The following is a 25,298-nucleotide window of genomic DNA, read 5'->3' as shown; positions in this document are numbered from 1 at the left end:
GAGTAACACGTCGCAAGCACTGAGCACTTGTCTAAATGCCCCCCACCACCACCAGGCTCCTTAGCTCTCTCAATGGCTCTCTCAGCAGTGGCTCTGACACTCCTACCTCACCAGCACCTTCCAACTATCAAGTAGTTTGAAAGTGACAAGCTAATGAAACACCAGGCGTGTCCAGCCTTACGTTTCTGCTTCTGAGTGGTAAGGGGCAGGAACTCTGGAGTGAAAAGCTCGTTCCAAACTTGGTGCCGCCACTTGCCAGCTGTGGGCTGTTACACAGACCAATGAAATGCCTGCTGCCTTATGGCCCTTGTCCATCACAATGGAAACTTACATGGGTTAGAGAAAATAGCACACTCGCACAGTGGCTAACACAGAGAGGTCACCCACAAATGTTTACTATAGTATAATTCAAAGTAAGTAGATTAATTTCCCATATTACTATCCTTGAATCTTTAATTTCTACACAAGCCTAAACTCCACAGACCAGAAACAAATACCCTCTTTCTCCTAGCTTCACACAAATGTTAAGTCAGAAAGGCGGCTTTCAGGCCTGCTCCAGATCCTTGGTTTCCTTTCCTGTCTGCCAAGCACTTCTTTACTTCCGAGGCATCTGTACGAAAGCATTTTCAGGAAACAGTGAAGCATCATTGTCACACTGTCATGTACAAGAAGCTTTTCATCCCCCAAACAAGTAAAAATAATACCTCTTTGCAGTCCACCTTCAGAGGAATATCATGGAAGGGGGAGATGTAGTGACCAGCTACATTCTCTGCAAAGGAAAAAGCAACAGAATTACAACCACGTCCACACTGTTCCATATAGCAGGAAGGGTCGGATCTGCTTTGGAACTTGTATGCTTTCTGTAAAGCTAAGTTCACACCTTAAAAGTTTAATTCCACCTTCAAAACCTGCTTAAGCCTGAAGAGAAATATATGGCAACTAACCCAGACTCAGTTGCTGAAGCCATTTAATCCAATATTGTGGTTGGCTTCAAGTGTCCACTGCATAAAATATCTAAGGGAGACTAGCAGTACTCCAAGAAGGAAAAACCTGACTTTTGAAAAGAGATTCATTACTGAGTGAATTAGACTAAACTGACATCCATTTCCACAGGAGAAAGCTAATGGTATAATCCATGATTTCCAACTACAATCCATAGGAAGAAAGGTCCAGCCGGAGATGGGAAGATGCTGGGTCAAAGGTCAAAATAAACGATGAAGAGATTACAAAATAGCTGACTAAACAACAAATAAATAACAAGTCCTGAGTTCAGCTCAATAAAAGCCGAGGTGGATAACAAGACAACAATTTTATGCCCTCCTCCCCAGGCCATGAGCACTCAGTACTAGGGTTAAGTTCTGAGGGAAAGTGTTCTTGTTGGCTCTTGGTTTTGTCTGTTTACACTTCCTGTTGAATTCCCAGCATGGAAAGGGTAGCTAGCACCTAGCTGGCATTCAGTAGTTATCAAATAATAAATGATTCGCTTCTATTTCATTTTCCCCTTTCCAAGCTATTAATTTCCTTTCCGTACTCTGGCAACAAGGAAACTCCTACAAGACACGTGACCTGCTGCGGGTAAAGCTGAGGAAGAACACAATGGGAGTGGGACTATCAAATTCGGATATTTGCTATTTTATTATTTTTATGATACTGGGTGTATTGCTTGCATGTATATATTCCACAGGAATTTCTGGTGTCTGTGGGAGGCAGAAGAGAGCATCAGATTCCCAGAAACTGGAGTTATGAGGTATCCTAGAGCAAACCTGGGTCCTCTGAAAGAGCAACAGTACTTTTAACCAATGAGCCATCTCTGCACTCCCTATTAATGTTTAAATATTCAAACTCTCAGGTTTCTGGTTTTTCATTTTCCTATTTACTAGGCTTCCTTACACTAATTCATTTGGTAACTGATTATCTACAGAACACGTAGGCTTTCCCAAACACTATTCTATGTGCTAGGAATGCACATTCTAATTTCCTGTTCTTACGCACATTACATTCTTGTGGGTCACAGAGGTGAAGAATATGTATAAACTACAGCAGGAATAGTAAGCGTCACACACACACACACACACACACACACACACACACACACACACACACACACCAAAAACAAAACAAAACAAACAAACAAACAAAAAACAAATCAGGGCAAGAAAAGGGTGAATAAGGCCTTTGGAAGGCCAGGAGAGGTCTCCCACACAGGTAGCATGCCCAGAGCAGGGAAAGAAGACAGAAAGAGGACCCAGCAGATATGGAGGAGGGGGCTAAGGATAGAGCATCACAGAAGGGGAGAAACACCAAGGAGGCCAGCCAGGCAGGAATGTAACAATCAGAGGGGGCGGGGGAGGGGGAAGGTTGGTGTTGACCTCAGGAGCAATGTTTAGCATCAATCATAAAGAACCTTGCATCCTAACTTAGTTCTTCAAATTTCTTTTGTGTAAAATCGAAAGAGCTTTTGAAGGAGGCTTGAACAGAGCTTGTCATTTTAGGGGGATAAAGTGTCTTCAGTGCGTAAAGTGGACCAAAGGGAAAGAATCGGGAGGCTTTTGCCATCGGCCAGCTGAAGATGATGGGGACAGAGATGATGTGGCAAGGACGGAGAAGTGTCTTCTGGGTACACTTCAAAAGTTGAGCTGGATAGGTCCCAAAATGATCTGATGCTTATGACCCAGGTGTGGGGTAAGGATGAGAAGTGACAAGCAGGTTATAGGGGAAGGAGAGCGGAAAGGCTAGCTGGAGGCATGCCACTGTGGTTACAACAGGCTCCACGGAACGGAGTGACCACAGCTAATAATATGGATCACATCCTTTTCAATAACTAGACATGAGGCTTCCCCTATTCCTACTACAAAGAAACAATACATATTTGAGGTAATGAATATGCTACTTCTCTTTACTTGGTCAAAAGAGAGAACCATGTTGGGTGATCACGATTTCTGCTTCATGTGTGGAAACTGTTACGTGCTTTGTAATAAAGCACAAACACAGATTGCAAAGCTGGCCATGGAAATCCTGTCTTCAGGATGGGGCTAATGGTGGACGCTGAGGTCTTACAGATGACCCACGACTAAGGCACACAGTGGGTCCACTCACTGTCAGCTGACTCTGGCTGCTGATGGCTGTGTGCGTGCCGGAGAGATGGACGGTTCAAACGGCGTAAAATAATTCCCACGTGGCCCTTTACAGAAAGCTTTGCCAACTCCAGAGCAGAGAGACCCTGTAGAGACATGAGCTAAGGATTGAATCCTGAGGGACCTCAAAGTTTAGAGCTCAGAAATGAGGGAAGGACCACACAGAAGACAATATGAAGGGAAAGTCATCAAAATAACAGTTACCATGGTCAAGAGCCACATCTCATTCTCACTCTTTCTCTCCCTACCTCTCTCAATGTGCCCACAATGCCTCTACACAACAGCTTAGCTTCCTCCTAACCCCACCCCCTCTGACACACAGGCTCAAGCTACCTCATCACAGCCATGCTTCTTAAATAAATAAGTGTTGTATAATCTCGAGCTCTGATGCCTCCTTCTTCGTTGCTTAAGGATTGCTCGTCCTCACTCTCACAATGATTTTAATATGGTATTTATTAGGGAGCAGACGAGATAAGTGATTGAAGTCAGACATCATTTTGCTTTGCTGTTTCACAGTCCGCCTCCCTCGACAAAAACGAGCGAATCTCATCAGGCCCATCGATGCACACCGGGTTCACCACCTCACTACTTCCCCTTCAACTGGTCTATAATTGCTTGTCATCCTATCATTTTGTAAGTTTTCCATGGTTTCATCGTCTCACATTCCTGAAAAATGTATTAGTTAAAGTTATAGACTGAAACCCTATCTAATATTATATTTCCACACCGAATACCAAGTACGCACATTCACAGTGTTACTAAGCCACTTACAGAGATTCTCTGGACACTTGATAATGAAGAAAACAAGGTTTGCTTTGCTTTGCTTACTATTAAGATTAAGAAATGTAAGCAATGAACGTCAATCAATATAAATAAATAAATCACAAGATTTCTATTTCACAGCACTTCATTCAGAAAACTAAACTGCTTTAAGGCTAACTCTATAGACTAACATCAAATAAATATAAGTTTTAACTGTTTATCCAGTAGCAATTATGTTCAAATATATATCGATTCAAGTCCTCTGATAAAGGCCAATTTCCAGGAACTTATTCATAGGAAGTTTTACTACATTCAAACATGTAACCACCAACTACTTAATTGATGTAATTAAGAAAATGTCTAACTGTATGGTAGTTTCAGCCTGCATGATTCAATAACTTGAATTACACACAACACTGCTTTAGGAAGTGAGTCACCTTCTACCACATAGCAACAAAAGCCCAAATCATGAAAAGTATGGGTCTCTCCCATCCTTTAAGAATTGAAACTCTGAAATCAGTAACTTTCAAGTTATTATCAACAATAAAAGCCAGCCAAGATATCAAAGGGACAAGACAGGCAGGGCTGCACTTTAACCCTGTGTGAGCAAGTCGGCTCCTCATCCATTCACAGTTAACCCTGTGTAAGCAAGCCGGCTCCTCATCCCTTCACAGTTAATGCAAGGCCGAAAGGCCACACTCACTAAAACTCTGAAAATCGCAAGTTTCCAAATATTCAGTCTTACCCTCATTCTAGTACTTGCAGCCTCTACAGAACTCTACAGTGAGAACGTGTGGTACAGTCTGAAATCAGGTATGGTGTGAGGTCTCCCACCGTATTCTTTTTGTTCAATACTGCTTTGCTTACTCAGAGCCTTTTGTGTCTCCCCATAAACTTGTGGATGGATCTGACTGTGTCTGGTGAAGAATGGCATTGGGATGTTAACTGGCAGGATGATGAGCTTCCCCATCTCTCTGCTGCTAATCCATCAGCACGGCCCGTCTTTCCATCTTCTAGTGGCTCAATCTCTTCTTTAGTGTCCTAAAATTGTTATTGCAAGGGTGTTTTGTTTCCTTGGTCAGGCTTATTTCCAGGTGTGTGTGTGTGTATGTGCGTGCGTGCGCGCGTGTGTGTGTTATGAATAGAGTTGTTTCTCTTATTTTTCCCCCTATGTTTGTCATTGATAAATAGGAGGACTACTAATTTTTGTGTGTTAATTTGATATCCAGCCACTTTGCTAAAATTATTGATCAGCTCTTAAGGTTTTAGAATTAAGCTGGATGTGGTGGCACAAACCTGAGATCCCAGCACTCAGGAAGGCAGAGGCAGGCAGATCTCTGTGAGCTCAAGATTAGCCTGATCTGCAAAGTGAGTCTAGGACAGGAAAGACTACACAGAGAAACCCTGTGTTAAGAAAAAAAATTTTTTTTAAAATTAAAAACAGCATGGTATCGACACAAACACAAATAAATCAATAGAATTAAGGATGCAGATATAGGTCTACACGGCTACATTTACCTGATTTTTGTCAGAGATGCCAACCTCGGGCAAACCAGCATCTTCAGCAAATGATGCTAGAAAACTAGATTAATCCACAGAGAGATGAAACAAGATCTTTATCTCCCATCATGCACCAAACTTAGCTCTAATGGATCAAGGATCTCAGCAGAAAACCTCTAACCGCCAAAAGAAAAAGCAGGGAGGGAACTTCCGATCACAGGCACAGGTGAGGACTTCCTGATTAATCACTGGAAGCACAGGAAATAAGACCACAGCCAACAAATGGGATCTCATAAATCTAAAAACGAAGTTTTATACAGCAAAGTGAATGAGTGGTTGGTCCACAGAGTGGGAGAAAGCTTTGCCATCTGTACATTTAATAGATTAGTTATCTAGAATACATAGAGAAAAAAAGAAACAAAAACTAAACATCAAGAAAATAAACAACCCAATTACAAAATAAGTTATAGATCTAAACAAAAAAATTCTCCAAAGGAGAAATGGAGACAGAGACGGCTAGGGAACACTTTTAAAAATAATACTCAATATTCTTAAAAATCAAAAAAGCCCAACTAAAACTACTTTCAGATTGCAGCCCAACTAAGTCGGAATGGCCACCATCAAGAACACACGTGACCTCAGATGCTGTCTGTGGTAGCAAAGGAGATGTATTTGTACTGTTGGTGGGAGTGTAACCTGATGCAGCCACTTTGGAGACCAATCTGGAGGTTTCCAGCAAAACTAAAAGTAGTTATGCCACGCCTCTGCCACACCCACTCCTGCTAATAAACCCAGCGAACTTGAGACTTCACTACAGAGACACTTCAAAATCTGTGCTCAGTGCTCTACTCCCAACAACCAGAAAGTGGAACCCATCAACAGAAGAGTGGATAAAGAAAATGTGGCACATATACACACTGGAATATTACTTAGCTGTCAAGTATATAAAATATAAAAAATGAATTTTGCACCTAAGTGTATGGGACTGGAAACAATTACATCTCGTGAGGTCATTCCCGGCCCAACGGCACAAAGCCGGCGTGCTCTCTCTCAAGTGGGGTTTCGGTTTCTCATCTTTTGTCTTGTGTATTCAGCTTGGAGCACAAGTGGAAGACAGGAAATGAGAAAGAAGCCTTCGGAGGAGGCATGTTCTGGGAGGGAAGTAGATTACAAGTTAAAGTAGAGAGGTAGTGGAAAGGGTTAAGGAGAGGAGGGTTCCGGGGGGTGGGTAGGGGTAACTGGCATGGCGCCATGGAGGACTAAGTTAAAGGGTGTGAAAAAGCCATCCGAAAACGCACATTCCTCAACTTCTTTAAAATATGTCACTGGAGGGATGGTCGAATTCATAGGATATGGAAGAAAGTGGGGGAAATAACTGGGGTTAAGGTGGCGGGTGGGGGGGGGGGAGAAGAGGGGTAGTAAGTGGGTTAACCAAAACTACAGGTCTAAGGAAAACCACTAGTGAGCTCATTAAAAAACCTAATTTTAAAAAGGGAGTTTAAATGAGGTGCCCTACATGAGTGGACAATGACACTGCCAGGAGACAGTTATAAATGAAAACCTCAGTGCAAGCCATGGGAGTACCCTACTGAATTTACGGTCAGGGATGCTCCAGGGGTCAGGGATGCTCCAGAGGTCAGGGATGCTCCAGGGGTCAGGGATGCTCCAGAGGTCAGGGATGCTCCAGAGGTCAGGGATGCTCCAGAGGTCAGGGATGCTCCAGAGGTCAGGGATGCTCCAGAGGTCAGGGATGCTCCAGAAGTCTTTCAAGCACACAGGCTATTGTCAGGGCTCTTGTTTACCTACCAGATTAATATCCTAAGACCTTACTGCTGAAGACACCACCTGCGTTGGGTATAGGACACAGATTGATTAAGGCCAAACTAACCCTTCCGGGTAGCTTTCATAGTGCCAGAATGCGCTAGGCAGGCTGCCTGGGGGCGAAAACATTTCTGCTGTTACCAGCACGGGCCCTTCATGACATAACACTGACATGGCAGTTAAGATGTGCCCACTGATGCAACAGCGGCACAGCTTTCATATGGTAATTAGCTACTTTCTAATTGGAGTTGAAGCCTGCTCCTGAGGAGGAAATTCCATGCCTGGCATGGTACTCTTGGTCAATAGCCCATGGCTGGGAGAAGTCACAGGCCCTCGACTAGAAGTTGGACTGTTGTTTTGATAAATGGACATGTTGTGAAACTGCTCTCTAAATATTGCTGCTTATACCCACAGACCTGGACTGCTATCAACCTTGGCTTAAAAAAAAAAAAAAAAAAAAGCTTCCTTGCAGTGGCCACCAGCCAGTCAATGCAGAGACACATCATCTGTCAAAGAACTAAGATTAAGAGCTTGAGTGCGCAGCCCTAAGCAGGAATATACCTCCCACTATTACCAGCGTTCAGACAACAGCAAGGAAGAGGTGAGCAGAATGGAAGAGCCAGAGTACAGGGAGCAGAGCTGTGAAATGGTGCCTTCTGCATTCCTGAGCTCAAGGCAGCTGCGCTCACCTGCGCACAGCCTATGAAAGATCAAGCCAGCTAACCCCCCATCTTGATGGGTGGGGTAGATGACCTACAGGCCTCACACCTTACTGAGGAGCCACTGCAGTAGAGAGTTGGTGGGAGAGAATCATTCATTTTGGAGGATAAGGCCGCTGCTAGATTTCCCATGCTCTAGTGTTGAGGTGCCACATCCACGCACATATGGGTAGATATTGCTAGGCTTAATGAAGCATGAAAGAAGGAAGGAAGGAAGGAAGGAAGGAAGGAAGGAAGGAAGGAAGGAAGGAAAGCAGCTAGGAGGGATTTGGGGAACATTAGAAAAGGAAAGTGGGGCTGGAGAGATGGCTCAGTGGTTAAAAGCACTGGTTCTTCCAAAGGTCATAAGTTCAATTCCCAGCAACGGCATGGTGGCTCACAACCATCTATAATGTGATCTGGTGTCCTCTTCCGGCCTGCTGGCATACATGAAGGCAGGATATTGTATAAGTGATAAATAAATAAAACTTAAAAAAAAAAAGAAAGAAAAGGAAAGTGAGAAGGGATATGAGATTTTTATTATATACAACTAAAAACCTCTAAAAATGAAGAAAAAATGAAAATGTCTAATTTCTTAAAATCAGAAAAGAAAAAGAAGCCAAGTAACTCGGGATGTAGTGCACATGAGACACTGACCATCCTCGTGTCCACCTCACTGTCTGCACACCTTGTTGAAGAGCCAGGGTCATTCTTGGCTCACTGTCCCCATGCTACAGACAAACTAAGCTAAAAGATGTCACCTGCGGTCAGAGAGAGCATGCCACAGTTAGTTCAGTCACGTGACTTGTCTGAGATAATAAAGCCAGAATTAGAACTCAGATGCCTTCCTTGCTGCCCTGCATCTGTCACCACTGCATAGCGGCTTCTAGAAGCTGCAGGAATCACCCTGTACGGCACTTCCCAAATTGAGTTCTATGAAACTCCAGAGCCACTAGGACAGTGATTCTCAACCTTCCTAACGTTGTGACCATTTAATACAGTTCCTCATGCTGTGGTGATCCCAACCATAAAATTATTTTCATTGTTACTTCATAACTATAATAATTTTGATGCCGTTATATCTGATAGACAGTACATCTGATATGTGACCCTGATGGAGGGGTCATTCAAGTCCTCCATGTCCCAGCCCCCCAGCGGGGAGGGTCGCGACCCATACATTGAGAAGGACGTTCTGGGTCTAAGAAAAAAGTCCAATGGTTCGAATGTTACCTTACATCAGAAGTTTTTAGAACTTTCATATGTATGTTCCTATTTTCCAAGATGAGAATAAAGTGAAAGTTTTAGTTAGGTCACAAAACCCTGTGTCTGAAAGCAAAACTAATGTCTCAACGGATACTTGTGTTCAAGTAAGCATGGCTTGGAAAGCAGTTACTGGGTCCAAGCCTCTCATCCCACAATTTATAAACCGATGTCCAGAAACATGAAGGGGAGTGACAAACGTCCAGCAAGTCACTAAGCAGGGCCACGAGGCGAAGCGGAGGAGGGCGGTCCCCATATGCTTTCTTGGTTATCACCCAGTTTTGTGTCTCGCTATTTCTACAAAGTCCAACGTCAATCTTCAAAAATCATTTCGTCAGCCAGTTATTGTTATTAATTGTGATGGAGGTAAAGAAAACTTACTGAAGCTCAAAAATGGTACAGTCTCCGACTGTACTGATATCTCAAAGACTCGGGCTATGTTTGGAATATGGTCAGTGTTTCCACTGTAATAACACTGAACGGCGGTTTTCAGCCCATAACTCCTGCTTTTCTTCTGCTGAGGCAGAACACCCCTGAACTGCTAATAGGCACCCCGTACTCCATCATCCAGACAAGGACCATCTTTTTTTTTTTTTTTTTTTTTTTTTGATATTACAGTGAGTTACTGCACTATCAAATGTAACCAGTAGTTAGCATTTCCCCCTCCCTTCAAAATCTCCTTCAGTTATTGTGATTGTCTGGATAAAAAGCAACATGTTCTTCACATCCCCTCCCCCAACTCACCCTCAAGTGGATTACCACCTGGCTCAGCAAGTAGACCAGTCCTGGGCCATCGATGCCCTCTGGTGGTAGGTTCAGGAATTGCCTAACTCCTTTCCAATAAAAATCAGGCCATTTGAACCCTTCCCCCGGATACCACCCATTTTTATTTGGATTCTTGAGCTTTACTTCAGTAAAACATTTTCTCGGTTTTTCCCCCTTATGCTCTGCCCTATTCGCTGAACTGAATAAAAATAAATTTTACATATAGCTTTCAAGTTCCAGAATAATCTTAAGTATAATTGATGCTAAAAACAAAGAAAAATTACAATATATCCTCAGAGATGCCGTCACAGATCTTACCCAACACAGATCACTTCAATTTCTATTATCAATGCATTCAATGCCTTGAAGGAATGCTAGTGCTACAAAGGACCTTGAGGATTACTACAAGGTCAGCAGTCTCCTTGTAAGACAGAACCATACCCGGAAGAAACACTGCTACCACCTGCCCAGCAGCGCACAGCCTGAGAAGGGCACAAGATTAGGGTCCAGCCCAACCCATTCCAAATCCCAACCTTTCGAATAGGTTTTCTCTGTTTTTACAATTGTCACAATTAGTTGTAGTATTTTGAGGGCAGGGTACAGGACTGTACCATTAAACAATGGCCCCACTGTCCAGCGCCACCCAAGAGGCACAGACTGAAAAATCTTTCCTAAAGTGTACACAGTGGTACTGTATCAAATTATCCAAGTAAATTGGGTTCAAATGAGCACATGGCATGTTAAAATTTTATCAAGAGCTGGCAAAGAGACACCTGTCACCAAGCCTGATAACCTGCCTTTGCTCTCCAGGACTCACACATTAGAGAGAATCGACTGCCACATACATGTGTACCTGGCGTGTGCCTGCACACACACACACACACACACACACACACACAATTTATATACATAAACATTAAAAAAAAAAATTATCAGAATCCGGGCATGGTGGCCCATGCCTCTATTCCCAGCACTCAGGAGGCAGAGGATCTTCCTGAGTTCAAGGCCAGGCTCGTCTACAAAGCAAGTCCAGGACAGCCAAGGCTACACAGAGATACCCAATCTCAAACAAACAAACAAATCCTATCGGAAAAGCCTAAGAACTTATCAAACACAACAGATAAAGGAAGAGACACAACATCCTCATCTGGACTTAAAGGAAAACATGTTCCCAAAAACTTTGGGCAGCCCCACATTGGGAACTATATATTACTCTGTTTCCGCTTTGGGGTTTCTAGTCTTAGGAATCAAAGAACTTAGAAACAGACTTGAGAGGAAGTGTGACGGCAATTTTACTAGAATTTAAGAGAAAAATCATCAGGGGTTGCAGGCTGTGAATCATGGCAGCTACACGGAAGAAGACTTTGAAGAGGAAGAAAGGAAGCCATAATTTGCAAGCAGCCACGAGGCCGGAAGGGGGAGGGGGAGGGGTGGCCTCAGAGGAAGAACAAGAAAGGGGAAGCCATATTTAACCTTGGGGGGGGGGGGTCAGGGAAGTGAGTGAGCTCAGCAGTGCTCTGCAAGCACCTATGCTAAGGGTGGGGGTTGTGGGAAGGGTAACTCCGTTATTCCTATTTCACAGTAAAGGCTAATTATTCCTCCCATCTCCTTAGCACAGCTTTATGTGGGCTCCACACCCCCCCCCTCCTCCCCAGGGCCACTCTGAGAAGGTGACTGACAGGCCCAGTAACTCTCATTGGGAGGAGACACATGTTCTAATGTTTGGAGTGCACTGGCATGCCTTTGCCTCTACAGGGCCCCAGGTACATTCTTTTTGCCTGGAGGAAATTGTTTTTCCCTGTGGGGGCCTCTACAGAGCTTTATATCCATGCCCAATGGTTTCCAAGACTGCTGTAACAGCCCCACCCCCACCCCACCCCAGCAACAGTCTCCTAATGGATGGGCAGGGACTGTGGAACAGAAAGAACTCATTTCACCACGAAAGTCTAGAGATCCAGAAGGGATTCATGTCCGGCCGAGACTTGAATCACATGTTCATGTACAGCTTCCGGGGCAGAAGTTAGGAGAAGAGGCCAGAAACCAGGGCTCCCTTAGGACACTCCTGCATCTGGCCAGGAGAGAACCAAGGACATTTCCAGTTTTGACCTGAGGGGAAAAAATAATGTCTACTTTCAAGGTCCTCTCTCTACCTTACACTGCCCATCCTGGACCGAGAGCTCCCAACTGTCCCTGGGGCTTCAGGATCGGCCTACTCCTCGGCCTGGACCTGGTTCCGCACATCAGCTTCCACACTCCCCGCACTTCAGATGGACACCTGGATTTAACCTTGAAGCTCAGCTCAGCCCTGACCCTGTGGCTCTTGGCTTGCTTCAAACCTCTGGCTTATCTGATTTCCCAGCACCTTCAATAAACTCCTACAGATCCTCTCTGCATCTGCATCAGCCAGCCTCTGCCTTTCCTGAGGCATTTGGAACTCCCAGAACAGCTATGGCCTCTTTAAACTCCTCTGCCATCATTCTGTGACCTACACATATCGATGTATTTACTGCATGGTGTGTAATGTGTGCCCCTCGGGGCTATCAGTAACTAAGATTGGAACAGAAGAGCCCATTTGAGCTGGGGAGTTAGCTAAGTTGGCCAAGTACTTGTGTGCTTGGAGAAGGGTCTGAGTTTACTCCCCGGGAACCCAGGTCAAAAATGCTAGGCATGGTGGTGCGCAGTCATTACCCCAGTGCTGGGGAGGCAGAGACAGACAAAGCTCTGGGGCTTCCTGGCCAGCCAGCCTCACCTATCTCCAGATCCACGAGAGGCTCTGTCTCAAAAAAACAAAACAAAGCAAAAAACCATGAGGCAGCACCCCAGAAACAATGCTGAAGGCCTCTGGCCTCCAACATGCCTAGGCACAAAGAACCTGTGTTTGCCAGGGAAACTGAGACTGGCTGGCAAAGCGGGGTCCCCCAAAAAGCCCATGTAGCTTCTCAACTTACTGTTATTCAACTCTTAGGGGAAAACCTAGGACATTTTACCATATTATACATACAGGCTTTGCTGCTTAGGATGCCAGCTGCCTTTACAGAACAGTATCTCTAAGGGAAGATGTTTCCTGTGGCTGTTACAGTGTAACTTTGGGAACACAATCCATTCAAAAATGAGTGTGCTTATTAAGGGCTTCTCTTTGGTTTTGGTTTGTTGTTTGGTTTTATTTTTATGGTTGTTTTTTGGTTTGGTTTTGGTTTTTTGGGGGGGAGGGGTTCAAATCAGAGTTTCTTTGCATAGTCTTGGCTGTCTCGAACTCACTTTGTAGACCAGGCTGGCCTCGAACTCACAGTGATCCGCCTGCCTCTGCCTCCCGAGTGCTGGGATTAAAGGCGTGTGTCATCACGCCGGGCTGTTTTTGAGACTGTTGTCTACCCAGGTTCCCGCTGTGTATACGCCCTCTCTTTTAAAAAAGACCTAATAAGTCTTGCCAAACCAAGACAGGGTGGGAAAACTGTAGCAAAGAGGAGAAAACACAAACTAACCGTGAAGGAACTATTCAGTACAAGACGCATTGCAACCTCAAGAGTTTGCCAGCTGAAGCCGCCCATGTGTTCAATCCGGCAGGCAGAGGCAGGTGTACCACTGGGAGTTCCAGGCTGTTCTGGGCTCCACAATGAGACCCCTCGTCTCAAAAAACCAAAGCAAAAACAAAAAGACAAGAGTTGAAGCTAGCTTTGCTCCTTCATCATAAACATCAAAATACAGTTATTAATGATTACAAGTCCCAGTGAGTTCTTTGAACGCACACAGCGATTTCTGCAGCCATGTTTTTCAAGGCGAAAAACCTAATACTTAGCAAGTTAAGAAATTCACTCAGGATGAGGTCTCAGAGCAAAAAGTATGATTTTTCCAAGAGTCTAGCTTCACCCTTTCGCGGCGGAAATTCGTAACAGATTGTCACAAGACTTTACAGACCTCGGGGTCTGTAGTCAATGGGGCATGAATGCAACTTGGCCTACGCGGCTATCTTCACGTTACTTTTAAAAAACAAAAACAACAACAACAAAAAAAAAAACCGACCTACAGGTTGAAAAGAAAAAGGGTGTAGCCAGGAGCTTTTCTGTCTTTGGTGGCCAGGCCAGGGTCGCACTAGACACCTCCCTCTAGGTTTGTTCAATGTGCAAGGCAAGAGATGGTGCCATCCTCTTACCAGAAGACCCGACAGTCTCCTGCTTGTGGATAGCATTCAGGGTGCAAACGCTTAGGTATAAACTCAAAGTTTACTGCTGTTGATGTTTTTGTTTGTTTGTTTTTTAAAGTTACCGTACAAAATAACAGGCTCCGTTCCGGCATTTACACACAAGCCACTATCTCAGTGCCTGGCTCCCATTCCCCTCCCACTTCCTCCCGGGACACACGCCTGCGCTCACAGCAGGGTCGCCAGCAGAGTCAAGTCCCCCGTCGCCAAAGTTCTGCGTCCCTCTGCGGGGGTGGGGGAAGGGCTGCGCCCCGGATGGCGGCGCGGGAGGGCAGCGGGCCACGCCGCGAAGGGCAGCGTGTGGAGCGCGGCGCGGCGGTCGCTGCAGAGGACGGTTGGCCCCGCGCCGCCCTGCGGGTCCGCGCTGCGTGCCGTGACCCGTCCCCGCCGCCCCGGCCTTTGGGGCGCGGGCTGGGGACCCGGCCGGGCAGAGCACGGCGGCGCGGCGCGGGGCGGCTCCCCGACGGGGCCCGGCGAGCGACTTACTGAAGAACAGGCGGTAGTCCTGCGAGCGGGGCTGGCCGCGCTCCTCCGTGCGGTACAGGGACATGACGCGGCGCGGAGGGCGGGCGGCGGCCCCCACGCGCCACCCTCGGCCGACGCTCAGCAGCGGCAGCAGCGCGCGCATGGCGGACGGACTGCGGGGGTCGGCGGGACGCGACTGGGCCCGGCCGCACGACGGCGCCCCCTGCCGCTCCGAGCCCGCACTGCCTCCCCGGTTGGCCTCAAGTCCCACCCTGGTGCTTCCTCCCTTCACCCTCCAGCCTTCACTCTCCCAAGGGCTAACACTATCTCTGCACAAGGACTGTTGCCCCAGGACTTCACCACCACGCACTCACACACTGCCAGTATCTACGACCATATTCTCATTACATTAATGTAGTATTGGTTGCATGGCTCCAGGAGCTTCTTAAAAGACTGGACAAACCTGGACACACACACACACACACACACACACACACACACACACGGCTATATAAATACCTGCCTCCCTGTAAAGACCTTTGACACACACTTAGCCAAAATCTGTAATTCCCTCAAATGCTGCTTCCTCCATAAGGCCCTTTAATAATTAACCCAAGCAGAGGCCACTTCTAACGTCCCTGCAATTGCGTGCAACACGAGGGATTGTATCTTGCCTAGTGGTTTAATTAGTTGCCACAGCAGCCTTTACTGTGCAGTCTTTGGTCCAGCTAACAATGAGAGCTATGGTGTTGCAGAAGGAATAAAGCACAGGCCCACAAATATCATTTTCCTTTACTGTAGATCAGTTTCTCTGGGAAACGCCATTGGAAAGGTCGTCAAGACCTCTCTACCAGTGTCTACCCCAACTGTGAGCAGGGCCCATGCCCTCAGCTACTGGGCACCCGGGTTCGTTCTGCACCTAAATTGCGACAGTTAAAATTAAAATCGGTTTTACCCAGGTCCCAGAAAGGATCTCTCAGAGATGCCACTAGCCACTTAGACATTGCTAGGAAAAAAAAAAAAAAAAAAAAAAAAAGTAGTCTCTAAAAAGTTTTGACAATATTAGTGGATTTGTAATGTGTCAACTTGATTAGGCTGAATTGGGGGGAGGGGTGACATTTCTTTCGTGCATTTATCTCATTGATTTATATAAATTTGCTGGTGTGTAAAAAAGAAAGCTTAAAATTTTAGTTAAACTTCAAAGACTGGGGTATTTAAACAAGACAGATTCCTGAGAAAAGATTGTGGCTAATAGTCTAGATTCTTAAAATTAACACCAAACTCCCCAGTATGTAATTTAGGAACATGTTAACTTCATGGCACTAAAAGAAACGGCTTGTTTTTGAAACATGTAAAATTCTCACCTTTCATTTTTCTACAATTTACGGAAATACATGTGGATCAAAACGGAATATATAACATATGCTATGAAAACAAAATTGGCTTACAGGATAACCTTAAGATACAAATTTCTGAAGATGTTTATTAGATAATTCTTGCCCATTTCAAATGTAAACACTTGGAGCCTAACTCACTAAATTTCTTCTGTGGACGTTTGTCATTACCATGTAGCAAGAATGGTGGTTTGAACAGGCTGCGTCCCATAGACTCATGTGTTTGAACACTTGGCCCAGGAGAAGTGGCGCTATTAGGAGGTGTGGCCTTGTTTGAGTAAGGAGAGGCCTTGTTGGAGTAGGTGTGGCCTTGTTGGAGGAAGTGTGTCACTGTGGGGGCGGGTCTTGAGGGCACCTATGCTCAAACTCCGCCCAGTGTAACTGCGCAGCCTTCAGCTGTGAGTGATCAAGCTACAGAACTCTCAGCTCAATCTCTTAGCACCATGTCTTCCCTCACACTGCCATGCTTCCCACCATGATGATAATGAACTGAACCTCAGAAACCAGAAGCCAGACCAAATTCAATGTTTGCCTTTACAAGAGTTACCATGGTCACAGTGTCTCTTCAGAGCAATGAAACTCTAACTAAGACAGCAAGTATGAGTCTTAATTCTAGAGCTTTATAAGTCCTAAGCAGCAGAAGGCGACTGTCTTCCAGACTGGAGAGAGCTTGAGCATAGGAGACCTCAGAGCCTGCCCCCCCAGTGACGCACTTCCTCCAACAAGGCCATACCCACTCCAACAAGGCCATACATTCTCCTAGCTCATTCTTAATTCTAGGACTTTATAAGATGGAAGATAAAGACAAATGTAAAAAAGATGTTGAACACATCTCCAGAACCTACAAACAAAATACAAAACCAATAGAGTTTGGACGGTTGGTTTTGGTCCTTTGAGACTCAAGTGTCCCTTCTTCCCAGGTGTGACTAGTAGATAGCCAAGATTAGTCCTAATTCTCCCTTTGTTTCTGGGGGTAGTGAGACAGCCAGGAGCCAGTCCAATGTGGGTCCCAGGAGACAACTATAACACGTAGAGTGCAGGACTCTGAATATACTGAGAAGCTTTCAGCCTATAATAATTTAGTTTATAGGCACTTCACAAGAAACAAAGTCAATACTCTAAGATTTTACCAGGTTGCTAACTAACATCAAAGTCAACTTTTGAGGTTTTCAGATTTCCGAAAGGCTTTCCTTTTTATGAAATATGTGTGAAGCAGGTGCTGTTGGTTTTCCAACTAAAAGCAAGTGAAAGTGGTCCAAGTAAGAGGTCATATGTACTTTAGGTTGGAGAACTGAGTGGGCAGGGGTACCCACCACCCTATACAAGGCCCAGATGATTCCATTATGAGCCCCAGATGCCAGATATGAAGCTGCAGAATTTGGTGTTTGCCTTACTGGATTTAGGTCTTGCTATGATCTCATCATTCCTAATTATGCTCTTATTTCTCTCTTTTGGACATTGTGCCATTGTATAACGGAAATATGTGACTTAAAAAAAAAACAGGTCTCATTATAAGAGACAGACTGAGCCTCAGTAGAGACATTGTGCCTAGATTTTTTCACAGTACTAGAACTTTTATACTTTGAGTACTTCATGAGATGTAATAAACACATTTTTATGTTATAAAATGAACTTAGAAGTGGAATATCATGATTTCAAAGTGATATTTGGCAGATATGTTGACAGAGTGGACTTGTGATTGTCCATCTGCATTGTCAACTAGATTTTAGCTCACTTAAGAGACACACCTGTAATCATGATTGTGAGGTTGTTTCCAGAGAGCTTGAGAGAGAGGGAGAGAGAGAGAGAGGAGAGAGAGAGAGAGAGAGAGAGAGAGAGAGAGAGAGAGAGAGAGAGAGAGAGAGAGAGAGAGAGAGAGAGAGAGAGAGAGAGAGAGACAGAGAGAAAGACAGAGAGAGAGAGAGAGAGACCCAACTTGAATGTGGATAGCACTATCCATGGACTGGGGTGTTGGGCCAAATAAAAAGGACAAAGAAGACAGCAAGCTGGACACCAGCATTCATCCCTCTCTGCTTGCTGACAGAAGACTCAGTCTGACCAGACACCTCGCACTGCTGCTATGATGATTTCCCCACCATGATGTCACCAACCTGTGAACCAAAACACCCTGGCCCTCATTAAGTAGCTTTGGTCACGTTTTTTTCACAGCTCCAAGAAATGTGTCTAATATACTATTGAAATATCTATATGCTCCACTCAAATTTTCTGTGAACATAAAACATATCTTTTTTGTTTTGCTTTGTTTTGTTTTGTTTTTGTTTTTTGAGACCAGGGTTTCTCTCTGTTGCCTTGACTGTCCTGAACTTGCTTTGTAAACCAGGCTGGCCTTGAACTCACAGAGATCCGCCTGCCTCTGCCTCCCAAGTGCTGCGATTAAAGGCATGCGCCACCACTGCCCGGCTTTATATCATTTTTAAAAAACCTCTTTTTTTTTTTTAAAAAAAGTCACAAAACTAAACTGTGATGGCAAAAGACATGTCTCAAAAATCGTAGAATCATTTTTTCCCTTTTCTCCTCCCACCATCTGTCTTTTCCCTCTGCTGCTTCTTCAAACAGGGCCTCACTGTACAACCTAGGCTGGCCTCAGCATCCCTGTTGCTGGTTTTACCAATGGCAGGAACAGTGATTTAATTGAAAATGTTTCATTCTTCTTCCATTGTTAGTTGTTGGGTCTTGCATTATCACTTTGTTAGCGTCATTCTTTTGGCATACTAATGAATAGCCCCTGTCACTGGTGCTGTCAGATGCTCTGCTTATGACATAAATTTGCTTCCAACGCAGATTGGCTACTGAGTCTACTCAGATACATACATACATACATACATACATACATGTGTGCATGTGTGCGTGCGTGCATGTGTGTGCACGCGCGTGCGTGCGTGCATGTGTGTGTCACAGCCTACACTACAACAGCCATTACGCCTTGATTGTTAAATGGAGCTATGTGATTACCTTCTTCCCTGGACTCTTCCACTCTTTGCAAGATTTTTAATAAACTATTTATTAGCAGTAATAGCATTTTGTTTAGCTTTATTTTTAAGCAAATATTTCTTTTCATTTGATAGATCTTTACTGTGATGTCCTTAGTCATCCACACCTCTCCTAACTTAATGAAGAAAGCTCAAGCTCTCAAAACTCCCTGTTTGAACACCTACCTTAGGACTATCAAAATTATGTTTTAAACATACAGCAAGTAATTTTAGCCCCAACTTGATAGAATTTAAATGGAAACAGGGTGTTTCTGCATGAAGCAGTAATTCATTAGTCTTTATTTAGGGTAGATTTCACAGGTCTCATAAGGTCTCCACTTAATCGGATATAGCTCTGAATACTTTGAAAGAACAATATATATATATATATTAATATTGGTCCGAATGAAAAGGATAATTCCAAGGGTTTGGGGCTTCTAACCACCCAAGAGACAAAAGAGTAAAGGATGTGATAATATTCCATTACAATGCAGGAAAAACCCACGAATACTGCAATAGACCTCCTTACCTCCTTTTGTTAAGTGCTGCATTTTCATGGAAGCTAATGAAAATAAAGATGAAATCTTTTTAAAATCTAAGTTCACTGTCCAGCCCCCTAGAATTGTAAACACCAACAAATGGAAGAGACATAAACGCTTTCTCTTCTACATCCAGAAGTACTTTGGTAAGAGTGAATGAGAGCTCAGTGGAGAATAATGAAAGGTGAAATAAACAAGAAATAAAAAGCAACCCCGTTGATACTTTGGTTTCTTCCTAAAAGCCATCGTGATGAAAGATCAAATGATTTTTTCCTTTGCTTATATTTTATAATAATCTTCATTCATCCCCTTAATCACCCACACCTCTCCTAAGTTAATGAAAAAAGCTCTAGCTCTCAAAATGCCCTTTCTGAACACCTACTTTGATATCAAATTTATTTTAAAAACACAGAGCTCCTTTATAGGCGTTCCAAAAGGACATTAAGTTAGGAGAGGTGTAGATGATTAAGGAGATGAGTAAAGATTTATGAAATGAAGGTAAGAATTTGCTTAAAAATAAAGCTAAACAAAATGCTATTACTACCAACTTTAAAAGCTCTATTTTCCCTTATGCTAAAAGAATTTTGATCAAAATAAAAAAGATTTTGGTCAATGCTCAATGAAGCAAATGATGCAAGAGGCAGACTGACCAAGCAAATAGAAACAAGTTAACAGATGAGTGTTTAGCTTAACTCTCCCTGTCTGGGGAAAGAAAGAATTGTTAGCATGTTGAAATTCTTGCCAAAGTGGTTGCTGGGTGAAAACAAGCCTGTGTCCTAAGGCTCATTCACCTCTTAAAAAACTAAAGAGAACAGACAAGAAAAGTCCTGGGGACTTGCAGAATGTACTTGGTACTAAGCACCTAGCCTTGCTGGCTCCTCACTAAATTGTACATAATAACATTTATCCATCATACAAGAATCACATATGAGCTAACTACATACTATTAAATGGCATGAGGAAAACAGAAAGTTTTGCTTGATTAAGTATTTTGACTGCTTTTAAGCTAATATAAGCAAAAATTTTGGCCCAGTGACACATTATAAATTCTTTATAATATTATAAATACAGAAACAATAGTGATACTTTAATCCAAGTCAAAGGTTGAGCCAGTAAATTGGTAATAATAGGCCCTTAACAAATATAATGTGACTACCCATCTTCTTTGACCATGTAGATTTTTCCTTTTAGGCCTTAAGCAATAGGAATTAATTTTGTTTTTAAATGTCTTAACATAAAACTTTCCCCCCTTAAACATATTCTAATTACATGGAAGAATGGGTTTCAAATTGGATCCATTAGAACTGGGTTCTAAAGGCAGTTCTTTCAAAATAAATTTTAAGTAATCAATTACAAGAAAATGTGGGCAGGATTAATTTATATCAGACCTCATGCTTACCCCAAAAGAATCTCAGCCCCAGACCCCTGAAATAGTTCTGGATGGTTTAAATTTTTCAATTTTTGTTAAGAGAAGGCTTAAAAACCAATTAACTGAGTTTATTTTTTTTAAACATAGTTTTTTTCTTAATTAATACATTTTCTTCCCTCCTGTAATCAACCCTTCATTAATTTGACTAACATTCATTTAAAAAAAAAAAAAACAAAACTGTTGGTCAGAAGTAGGACAGCAACTGTATGTAGAACAATGGAACAATAGAAGAAGGAGGGGAAAAAACCTGCCCACTGGTAATTAAAGTCAGGTGAGATTCAGACATTAAACAGATAACCATTTCAGCCCATGGGTAAAATTTAGCACTGAGGTAAGTGTCACTGTGGAAAGGATTAAAGAGGTCTTCTGTCTGGAAATGTCACTTCCATAGACAGCTAATGGAAAGGCAACTGTGGGGCAGAGAAGATACAAAGGTCTGGGGGCAATATTTAGCTGAGAAATACTTCCTCATGAAACATCTGTTACAGTAAATACATACTGCCCCAGCTTGGATTTTCTAGGAAGATGCTGCTGAAACAGGATTGCTTCCAAGGGAAGCAGAAGAATACAGTTTATTACACAGGTAGAAGGTGGGTATGTGAGGTGTTGTTGTTGATGGTGGTGTGTGTGTTGGTGTTGGTAGTAGTGGTGTCGGTGTTGGTGGATGTGGTGTTGGTGTTGGTGGTGTTGGTGTGTATGTTGGTGGTGTTGGTGTTGGTGTTCTTGGTAGTGGAGGTGGTGGTGGTGGGTGTGTTGCTGTTGGTGTTGTTGTTGTTGTTGTTGTTGTTGTAGGTGGTGTTGGTGTTGGTGGTGGTGGTGGTATATAATAGCAACACAGGCCCAAAGCAGCCTTTATTGTCTACAGTGAGCATTAGGGGTAGCATTGCTTGCTAGAATTGTCTCCCACTGGACCATAAGGGTGAGACCTTAAGTTCTCTTCCCATCACTTGAAGACATAAACACTTTGGAAGATGTTTCCAGACTAATGGTTGCAGGCATACCCTGAGGCTGAGAAAATAAACCCTTCCTTGAATTGACCAAGTGGCACATCTCTATGCCCACTGCACTATCCAATTTCATAGAAAACTTTTACAAATAGGCACTAAATAAACCAAGCATACAATAGAAGACAGAATTAGGGAATCCACACTTTTTTTTAAAATCACAAATCATCAAAGAATACTAAATATGTTCAAACATTATTGGCAATAAGGAAAATAAAGGTTGGGAAAAAAATCTTTTGCGGTGTAGTTTCATCTTCTGTGGATCCTTGGCAACAGCACATCTGTTCATTGTGGAATCCTGGATGATGGGCTCTTTGGATGTAGCACACTTCTTCACTGAAGAGGCACCTCCCAAAGATGGCTCATTAGAGTTTACTCTAACCAGAGGGAATTTTACACTGCAGGGGGAAAATATAATATGCACTGATAAAGTCAGGTGACTATAAGTCAATTGGAAAGCAAACAAAAAAAAAATCTCTTTATGTGTTAATCATAAAGCATCTCAGATTCTAGCCTTCTATTCTGAGAGGCAGCCATTCTTAGAACACTTACGATGTTTTTGTTCATCTAAAAAGGAACTTATCTGATTATACATATAGTTCATAAATGCAAAGAAATATCTAAAAACATTAAGGAAGCGTAAGTTGGTCACTTGGCATTGCCAGACATGAATGCATCATTTTAGCCCTTTTTTGAGCCTCCAGCGATGATGTCTTCAGTATACATAAGTTTTTATTAAGCCATCCATCAGCTGACCATTTGCAAAGGTTCAGCCAACCCCCATGTGGACAATTTGTATTGTCAGCCCATGACACTCATTAAGAAGTACCTGCCCCATGACCCTGCAGTACCTGAAAAAAAAAAAAAATTAGGTACAAAAGAAAATGAAGGAAGAAGAGAGCATTACAATGCATGCGTGTGTGTGTGTGCGTGTGTGCGTGTGTGTGTGTGTGTGTGTGTGGGAGTGCACACGCGCATATTCACAGTGTGACCTTTCAAGTTCCATGAGAAATCACCAGGACTGCCAATGGTCTTTAGTGATTTTAGAACATTATGGAATCAGCTAGAACAATGGGACAGCAAACACAAACAAAAGCTCTGTCCTAATTCTAGCTAGCATGCTTGTAAAATACGACTGCGATAATATAAGCTTTGTGAAATATTTATTGTATATTTTAGGTTTTCACTTTCTCCTTAAAACTTTTCTCCTAAGCTTTAGTCCAATTGTAAATTACATTAATTTTACATAGCTCGTCACTCCTCAGACTAGATTTAATGTCACTGTGTAGTCGACTTCGTCAGTCGATACAAAAACTTGCTGCCATACGCTTTAACATGAAAGCAGGCTGGTAACTGCTTTAGCCTCCTGTGGTGAAAGCATTTTTTTCTTCTTCTGTAAACAAATAGTTTCTGTAAGTAAAAGAAAACTTCATAATCACTTCCTAGTCCCCATTTCTAAAATTCCAAAGCAATAATGACAGTAAAATCTCACAGAAACGCAATTTTAGGGAGATGAAGAGGGGGTGACTGAGCTAAAGTGTTTTTCTTGTAATTTTTAGAAATCTATCATTGGCCCTTGGCTGTAATTATTCCACTTTTCTAATCACCACCGTTGACTAATCCCTATAAAATTTCAGCTTTCCCTACACTGTAAATGAAGCGTGACTCTCCCTCCTCCCCCAGACACTGGATAACAGAGAGGATAAGTCAGGCTTACTTTGAAACAAATATCACCTAAGCATTTGTGCCTTTGTTGAAAATAGTGACAAAGCTACTTAAGTCGTCTTCATTTTGCTCAAAACAGTTTTGGGTAGTCTTTTTCTGGAAATGTCTTCCAGCCAGGTTATCAGTTACATCAAGATATCTCTACCAGGAGGCAGAAGAGATGGCTCAGCAGCAAGAATACTTGGTTCTCAGTCACAGGGTCAAGGTCAGTTCCCAGCACCCATGTCAGGCCGCTCATAACTGCATGTAGCTCCAGCTCCAGGAAATCCAATGGCCACTCTTGGCTGCCATAGGCATCGCATTCATGTGCACAGCCCATTTACAGACACACACCAAAAAACAAAAATAAAATCTTAAAATATATATATATTCATGGATGACTACAGTTTCAAAATTCAAAGATTTTTTTTAAGCTTCCTGACTCATTTATTCTTTATGTGCTATTATTATGTGCCTTATTTGTTCATGTAACATACACTTCTGTGATGCTTACTAGGAGTTCATATGGACACCACGATATGTCTGAAGTTACCTGTAACACGAAATGGGCCTAATTTTCTGCTGGTAGCTCACACCTTGAACCCCAGCACCTGGGAAGCACTTGCAAGCTAATCTCTGAGGTCTAGGCAAGCCTGGTCTCCAGAGTTCCAGGACAGGCAGGATTACACAGAGAAACCCTGTCTCAAATAAACAAACAGCAGCAAAAACAACAACAAAAAACCTTTAAAGTGTTTTTTTTTAATATTATTTATATTTGTTAATTCTTTGAGGATTTTATACAATATACTTTTTCATATTTACCCTAGTATGTTTCCTAACACCTCCCAAACTCACCTCTATATTCATGAGTCCCCCAAACTTAGTGTTCTTTTTTTAAAAATAACCCATCAACTCCAGTTTGTGAGACCCGTTAATTCTAGGTGTGAGGCTGTCCACTGGGGCACTGTTGACCTATCAGGGGCTATTCCCTTAAGGAAAACTGACTCCTCCCGAAGAGCTATCAATTGTTCATTGCTCCTCAGTTAGGAGTTGGGGGGCACATGAACCCCTTCCTACTCTGTGGTGGAGTGTCATAGGCTTGATCATGCCCAGGAACCACAGCTGCTGTGGGCTCCTGAGTATAGTGGTCTCATCCCAGGAGACACTGCTTTCTTCCTCGACAGCCTCTGGCTCTTACCATCTGTCTGCCATCTCTTCCACAAGGGCCCCTGAGGTCCAGATGTCCCATTCGTGGTTGAACACTCCACTGACACTGTATTTACTCTAAGTAGCCCTGGCTGTCCTAGAACTCACTATGAAGATGAGGCTGGCATTGAACTCTCAGAGATACGCCTGCCTCCAGCTCCTGAGTGCAGGAATCAAAGGTCTGTGCCATTATGTGCATCCAGCAATAGCCTCTGACCACCAAGTTCCTGTGGGCAAGCAAGGACAATGGCAGTAGCCTGTGTTGTTTGGGGAGGGGGTATCTGGGACACCCTTGATCAACAATCCAGAGAGTATCCCACACCTGGCACTGGGATTTTTATTTGGCAGCCTGTGTAAAGCCTTGTTCTTAATGTAAGCTCTAGGCTTGGCGAGGGGGGGGGGAGAGCGAGGCGGGGCTATTTTATTGGG

The 25,298-nt window shown here is 43.4% G+C and overlaps 1 protein-coding gene across 2 annotated transcripts in view; it reads right to left on the bottom strand.

The window, feature by feature from the left end:
• The window catches only part of Ppa2 (inorganic pyrophosphatase 2), a 73,594-nt gene extending 58,810 nt beyond the window's left edge, over nt 1–14,784 (bottom strand). The window contains exons 1-2 of one of the 2 annotated variants that reach the window (XM_051165510.1): nt 14,625–14,784; nt 705–769 (exon numbers count right to left, since the gene is read on the bottom strand). In XM_051165510.1, coding sequence (XP_051021467.1) covers nt 705–769; nt 14,625–14,766 — 207 coding nt within the window. In that variant the 5' untranslated portion in view covers nt 14,767–14,784. The remainder of the gene's footprint in view (nt 1–704; nt 770–14,624) is intronic. The other variant, XM_051165509.1, reaches the window with a different exon arrangement.
• Nucleotides 14,785–25,298: the final 10,514 nt, after the last annotated feature.

This window comes from Acomys russatus, chromosome 23 (assembly GCF_903995435.1).
Source record: "Acomys russatus chromosome 23, mAcoRus1.1, whole genome shotgun sequence".
In the NCBI taxonomy this organism is placed as follows: domain Eukaryota; kingdom Metazoa; phylum Chordata; class Mammalia; order Rodentia; family Muridae; genus Acomys; species Acomys russatus.
The sequence above is the reverse complement of the archived record's forward strand: the minus strand, read 5'-3'. Positions and strand labels throughout refer to the sequence as shown.